This window comes from Benincasa hispida, chromosome 9, assembly GCF_027475165.1.
Source record: "Benincasa hispida cultivar pf3 chromosome 9, pf3_genome.v1.1, whole genome shotgun sequence".
In the NCBI taxonomy this organism is placed as follows: Eukaryota; Viridiplantae; Streptophyta; class Magnoliopsida; order Cucurbitales; family Cucurbitaceae; genus Benincasa; species Benincasa hispida.
Window position 1 is genome coordinate 273,616 of NC_143486.1, and position 7,982 is coordinate 281,597.

Genomic DNA, 7,982 nt, shown 5'->3' on the forward strand with positions numbered 1-7,982 from the left:
CATGGAATAACAACAAGGTTTTTCGGCGTTTTTGGGCCTTCTCTGTATCTCTTTTTGACCTAGCAAAGAGGGATATTTATAGAAAATATCAGGGTAGTGTTGCAATGCTCACTCACGTGTGCGCCCCATGCTTATCCGTCAAATGTCATAGCATTGCAACGCTGAGTGTTCTATCCGCGAGCGTTGGGCTGAATTGCGGGACATTGTGACGCTGATGTTGGTGAAAATCCGGAGCGTTGCAACGCTCCCCTACACTCCAAGCTACGACCTCCAAGCATTAGGTTAGTGTCAGACTTGGCCAATCTTGAGCGTTATGACGCTCCAGTAGGGGTGTTTTGGTCTTTTTGATCCCTTTGAAGCCTGGATGCTCAATTTAACTTCAAATTGCTTTCTCAACCCTATCTACACACACGGTAGATAGTTAACTTGATACTAATCATAAACGCATATTCTCTTGTGTTCCCTATATGCATATAGATCCCCGCTTATGAGCTTAGAAGCTAGGCCCGTTTTGACCATCCCATATGAGGTTTCTCCCATAGGCTCAAGAACTAGGACTCATGGCCCCCTGACCATCCCGTGAGATTCTGCTCCGAGCTCAGGAACTAAGTCAGCTGACCCTCTTGTCCATCCCGACCACATATTCTCATGCTCGTTCTGGCTACTCATTCACAACATAAACATAAATCATAAAAGATATGCTTAATACCTTAAAAAAAATACTACTCACATTGATTGGTAGGAACCTTTCTCTCTTTCCAAGTTCCTTGGTTTCCTCTAGCTTCCTTTTGAACCCTAAATTTCATATTCATTTTGAAGCTCAGATTACTCATCATTCCAGACCTTATTTTGAGACACTTCCTTCTACAAATATGTTTAGAAATGTCTTAACTTACTTACCTTAAAATCTCAACTTAGAACTCCATGCGATTTGGCTAGAATCTTTAAATCATCAAGATTGGCCTAATCTTACCTGAGAGCTCGACCCTTATGTCTTTCCTTCAGTCTCCAGTCCAATTCCTTTGAGCTTCTTCTCTGGAAGCCCTGTCTCGAAATCTAGACACTCAGAGCTTTCGAATGGATTTTGAATCACCCAAAATGCACGAGTAGTTTGGAAGCATTCCTCATTCCAAGTTGATGCTACTTCATGACCTTACTATCTGATAGCATCTCCACTTCTTGGAACCACTTAATCAACACATGGTTGTGCTATCAACGCATGCCCTCTTGAATCAATGTAAAGTTTCTTCTGAATTTGCCCTCAAACACTCTTCCTAATGTTCTATGAAGAGAATTTCTGTTATGATCCGAAGTGAAGTCTAGAGGTAGTATTTATAGGCCTTTAGATACTGATCCTCATCATCTCTTAAGGCTCCAACGCATGACACATCCTACTAAGGAACTTTTGGAGTGTCTTCACCTTGTTTTGCCACCACTTACTTCCATGCCACTTGCTAATTGCATAAAGTTGTGTTGTCCTCCCCATGCCCAAGTCCTCTTTGCATGCCTTAATGTTCATCCACCTCCTCCTAGCTTAAGCTCAAACTCCTCACGGTTTATCCACTTATCCGGATGAATTGCTAACTCAACCTTGCTCTCTAAGTTCCCCTTGTCATCGCATCCTTCCAATTATATAGCCGCATGCTTACTTGATCGCATGATTTTATCATCACATCACCCTCCTTTGTGCCACACTAACCTAACCATCGCATGGTACCAACCTAGTCCTATCACATGGTTGCAAGCTTTCCAATGCCTATCCCTTTGTTGGCCACATCCTTGGTCATCACTCAACCACCGCTCGGCCTATTGTCTATGCATGACACCATCGCATGCCAAACCTTGAGTCAAGCTAGATCTCAAGCCAACGCCTCATGGTTTGTCTTATCTCATTCCTTCACCGCATGCCTACTACCAATGTGCCCTTGCATCAACGCCCAAGGCTTGCCTTGCCATCGCCTAGCCTCTTACTATCGCATACCACATGACCAACGCAAGCATGCCCTTGTTGCTTGCCAACACCTAGAGCCACGTGCACAAGACCAATGCATTCACCACTTAACCTCGCAAGCCTTGTGTGCCGCAAGCCCCATCAGCGCATACACTACACTATGCTCCCATCATGGCTTGGCCCATAGCATAGCTTCATCGTGTAACTCTTGTGCTCATCGTCTAGTGCCTATTCTCATCGTTTAGCGCTATCATGCAGCCCCCCAAGCAGCTATGCGATCGTCGCGCACAATGCTCCAACGCCCAGTGTCCACACTCACGTGCAACCAAACGAATCCTTGCTCGCGCCTGGCCCATCCTCGTCACTCGATGGCCCTTCCTCGCTACTTGCTCACGCAGCCTCTTGTCATCCCAATGCATGAGCAGCCCTTGTCACGCCAATGCTTGGGCAACGCCTCATGCCAACACTAGGCCAACATGTGTCCATCATGGTATCGCTTGGTGTCTTGACCGCACACCCTATACCAACGCATGGTGCCCTCATGCATCTACCACTTTAGCCAACATGACACCCTCCAATGTCAAGGCCAACACATAGCCAACTTTCACCATGCGCCCATGCCTCACAAGCCTCAACACATGATTGTCCTAGGCTTCAACACAGCCAAATTTCCACCAGTTAAGCTCCAACTCAAAGCTACTCAAACGTTTACTCCAATACTTAGAATTTTTCTTCCTTTCAACATAAGATTTAACTTATACTTTTTATTTCCTTAATTACTTGCTTAAGTAGAGAAATTGGGATCCAGGTTTCACACATATAGACCAATTCAATTACAAACTTTTTGCATGGAATTTTCGCTCTTAAACTTAGCATTTAACAATCTTATTATGAGAATTAGATAGGGTGGTTAAGAGCATTAGTTTAAATTTCTTGACTACTTTGGATTGAATTTATTTGTGTGAAATTCTTATTTAAATTAATTATAGTAAAAAAATGTTCAATTTATTTAATTAGGCCCATATTAGGAAAAGTTTTCTTTTAGTTTTAATAAACACTATTTACCTCTAAAACTATCATTCTAAATTCTTAAGATCCTGACCCATATAGGCCAATTCAGTGATAGAAACTTTTTGCATGAAATTTTCATTCCGGAATACCTTTCGAAACCTGAGCTCATTAAGATAAGAAATGCTCTCCAAATGCAAAAACCCTCTACCCAATGGGATAACTAGTTACCAAAATGAGTTCAACTAAAAAAAGAAGTGATTGAGTTATGTTAAACATTATATCATGTTATGTTCTGATAACCAAAATGTCATACAATCATAGTGCGAATTTCGATCGTGCAAATAATTTGACTGATTATAACTCTGAAATAAAAAATTGGAATGAAAAAGGCATACCAATTACCAAGAATAACAAAAACAAAATAAATCCAACTAATAAGCAATGAAACAGCATCAACAAAACCAAACAACACAAACAATTTGGCTAATTAATTAAGAGGATTAGAGATCAGCAACATCCCAACAACGGCAGCCATGGGAAAGATGATCACCACCGGGGCGGTGATCGGAAGAGAAGCTCCGGCATTGGTGGATAACGGCGAAGGAGCATCGTCAGCATTAGATTGTGGCGGAGCGGCGACAATGAGATCATGCGGTGACATGACTTGGACGAGGAGACGTTGGCCGTTTTTGCAGTGATCGGGAAAGCCACTGATGAAGTAAAAAGGGCCAGCCCTGTTCAGCTTTATAACGCCTTTCCCGTTATTGAAACCCAAAATTGGGTTGCTTGAATTGCAGTGATAATAATCCCACTTTTCAACCATTAGAACTGAATCATTCTTGTATTCAAAAGCTACACATTCCAAAAACAAATCGTTAGAGAACAGTTTTCAATCCCTACAAAAACGAAAAACAAAATGGGTATTAAACTAGGCCTTTAGTTACTGACAATTCAATCTATGCATTTAGTATGCAACAATTTAGTATAATTCCTAACGTAAAATATTTCATCAAATTTAAATGTAGTTTTTATTATTTAACAGTTCAGATTCCATAGCTTAACATATTCGCCCCTAATTTGTTTATTAATTTATATATCCAAGAAGTTTCGATAAATTTCAACACTAATGTTCAAATAAAAACTAAATGGGGACTAATTTGTACATTTAATGGACTAAATTCATGATAGTTCAGAACCATAAGTGATTCATACCAAAAAAAAAAAAAAAAGGTTTGAAATCCTCCTAAACTTAAAAATTTGACGATAATGTTAATGGTACTTACAGAGAAAATCTCCGATTTGAAATCGGTTAACGGAGGCCCAATACTCGTAGAATTCAGAGTTCTTGGGCGGAGGAAGTTGCCAACCCATCTCGTCGCCGACTTTGAACTCAAAACCGGCGACGGAGGAGACGACGGCAGCCACCATTGCTGCAATGGAAATGATCAGCATATGATAAAGAACAGCAGTGAATGGTGGTCTGTATGTTGTCTTCATTCCGATTGAAGGGGATGAGAAATTGGGTGTTGATTTTAATGAGAGATTTGCTTTAGAATTTGGAAATGATGGAGTGTGTTTATTTTATTTATATAATGAAAAGAATAGTGGAGATTGAGAGAGTGGGCGGTGGTTTGAAACTTCGAAGTTTAAACAGGAAACGTGGGCAGTTAATTTTGGTGAAACATCGGGTCGTTTCGGACTTCGGAGAATGGCGGCTGATCACTGCAAGCTTTTGGGTTGGGCATTGGCCCCATAGAACAGGAAGTCACGGCCCAAAAAGTCTCTCTTGAATTATAGCAAAATGCATGAACTTTTTTTTTAATTTTAAAGTATCCTCATCGTTCTTTTAAATTATAGTGTAATTAATTTAATATCTTTATTAATAGCACCGTAATTAATTGTTCAACTATATATCTTAGCAAATTTTCAATGGATATTTTCCATAAATCTCGCCCTTCAAGAGTTTGTTATAGATTTTCGAATCAGATTTAATGTTTGTTTTGAATTTTTGAATGGTGTACTTCAACTAATTTTCAAATCTTGTTTTAAAATTTAAATTATCATATTATATTAATTGTCCTAACCGAGATTTATTTTTTTATTATACTTTCTATTAATCTTAATCAAGATTCACGAGTTTTAAATTACTTTGAACATTATATTTATTATCCTTTTATTTCAAACATAAAATATTATAATAACACGTAACCCTAGTTTTCTTCATCCCCAATACTTTCTTGTCATGACTTTTGAACGATTAAGGGTTTTGTTGAATGGTAAGTGGGATGAAAATAACCACTACCATGACTTTAGATTTATTGAAGTTTTTGTTGCTTCGAACACATCTTTTTCAATTTTCATATTGTTTTTATTGATTTTATACTTTGGAGGCTTGACTTAATTGATCAAATCCACCTCTTCTTTCCACGTTGATTCCTATCGAGCCATTGTGAAAATGTAGGCTAAGCATATGTACGATGTTGGTATTAACCAGTTTGCTTGGGGTCTTAAACCCACATTCAATCAAGGATCATCAAATATTCTTTGTTTCTCTTCAGCTCATGAGATCTCCACAATTGACATCAACACCACATCATAATTGGTTAATAATTTCAATTGGCGATTTTTTGTTGAGATTTTCATACTCCAATCTAAATCGGTTTCTTTCAGACAAATTTTTTATCAGTTTTGGGTCTAGAACAAGAAAAGTTACATAATATGTAAGTTCAAAAACCATTTAGATGATTTGGTTATTTTTAATGGTAGTGTATTTCTTTTAAGTTTAGTGTATTTGTTGGACATAGTTTGAAGACTAGTTATTTGTAGGTCACATAAATATGCCAAAAACTTTCAAAAGATCTTTTATGACTACAAAACCCCATCGAAATGATAGTGTAACTAATTTTTTTCATTACACATTTCTTTTATCATACATCTTTATTTTGTCCTAAAATAATCATCGTTATTTTAAAATATCAAAACTAAACTTTTTTTTTTTAAAATATCATTCTATTTTTTTTGTTTTGATTTTTTTAATCTTTTTTCAACTTATTTTGTGTTTTTGCATTTTAATTTGTTAATTAGTTTGAAAAAATTATACCATCAAATATTAGATCTTTTAATTAGTTTGAAAAATTTAGAGCAAAAAAAGACAAAAGGAAATTATGGCTGTGATGATAAATTCCGAGATAGTGACGGCACATTGAACTGGTGTGATCACTAGTGGCTCGAAGGAGCAATAAATGAAACCGGTGGAGAAGGGGTTGAAGTCGAAGCAGCATTGGTGGAAGGATAGGAAGCCACATCCGACGGAGCAATGGATGAAGACATAATTCAAGTCGGAGGTGTTGTTATTGTCGATGGAGGAGCCGAGAGGTCGATGTGGTGATCAGAGAGCCTAGATGTATGTTTTAATTAAAGTGTAATTACAAAAATTTCTTAATAAATCAATTGCAATCTCATTTGTATTGCTAGAAGTAGTTTAAACTTTTATAAATTCGTTTATTTATTATTTTAATTCATTTTATCATTTCAACAAATGAAATATTGATTTGCTAATTTTCCAAATGAAAAGTTAAAATCCACGATGAAAGTATGAGAAATTACTTTTCTTTTTTTGTTTTCTTTTTTTGTTTTCTTTTGAAATAATAAAGAGATGTATAACTTAACAATCGAACAGCCCAACCTTCGCAAGCCCCACAACTTGGGAAAGCCAAACGGAAGATCAAAAGTTCACAAAAAAAAATAAAGAGAAGTCGTGCAGAATAACCAAAATGAGACCCAATTGAAAAAATGGACATTTTTTTTAATCTTATGATTTAGAGCCCAAACATGATGTGTAGAGCTCATCCTCCCTACTTAATTTTCCAATTTTGCCCCTTCCTAAAAATCTCCCCAAGATCAACTTTCAATCAAGGATGACATCTATTAAGGATGAATATATCTCCCATAATTTAAGCAATTTTCAGATTTTTTTTTTAAAAAAAAGAAAAGTACAATATTGGATATAGTATATTTTCCTCCCTCCTATATTTTTCTATTATATATTTCCAATTCATCACATATTCTCAAATCTGATCTAATATTTTATTTATTATTATTTTTTTATGAAATTCAATTTTAGAACTTTTAAACGTGTAACAAACCACTATAAAATGGGTTCTAGTTACGAGTATGAACATTGGTGTATAATTAATGTGAATTTAGGTAGGGAATTGATATTTGAATTGCATTGCATATAGAGAAGGATTGATTTGGGATGTGCAATAGCGTTGAATCACATTCGGACGTAATCTGTTTCTTTGTCGCTATCAACCTTTACTGTTGACGCACCCTCCAATTTGGGAGATAATTCCAAGAATAAAGTAATTAGCGGGTTCAAGACAAAAGTTCCCTCTACTAAACAAGGTATTTAGGATGCATATGTATGCTTGATTATCACATTGGGCTATGTTGTTTACCTCTAACCCCCTCTATTTTGGAAGATAGTATATTTTCATGACTCAACAAAGATTTTAGTAGTTAAGTTCAAAGTACTTGTGTGGCAGATTCAATCTAAGGTTACAACACTATTCTTAAAAATAATACAAAGTATTCCTTTTTCTCAAAAAAAAAAAAAAAAAAAATGGTAGATTGTATTTGTATGACTTCTCTTTTTAGTACGTTACACTTATTATTGTGTTTAGATTTGTCTAGGCACATATATGGTGTATTAAGTGTTACTTTCTTTTATTCATGCTTTCTCTTTTTAACGTCATATAGTTTGTTCACATACAATTTAGTACTATGATTATATCTTATTTATACATAATATTTGTCTACTTTATTTGAATTTATCTAGGTATATATATAGTGTATTCAGTGGTGTACGCAATACTTTCTTGTTTTTGTGAAGCTTCGACCTAAATTCTTCTATTTCTTAGAGTTCATACAATTTTGTGGGTGATTTTAACTATTTTTATCAAAGCTATCACCTCATAAGGCATTCAAATTGAGGAGATGTACTTTGTTTTTCCTTTTT

General features: G+C 36.2%; 1 protein-coding gene across 1 annotated transcript; it reads right to left on the minus strand.

Annotated features, from left to right (window-relative positions):
• Window positions 1-3,370: 3,370 nt before the first annotated feature.
• On the minus strand, window positions 3,371-4,586 carry LOC120087177 (early nodulin-like protein 7). The gene is made up of 2 exons (XM_039044082.2): window positions 4,246-4,586; window positions 3,371-3,814 (listed from the first exon to the last, which is right to left on the minus strand). Exons 1-2 carry the CDS (start codon window positions 4,457-4,459, stop codon window positions 3,450-3,452), a joined length of 579 nt encoding a protein of 192 aa, XP_038900010.2. The 5' UTR covers window positions 4,460-4,586; the 3' UTR covers window positions 3,371-3,449.
• Window positions 4,587-7,982: the final 3,396 nt, after the last annotated feature.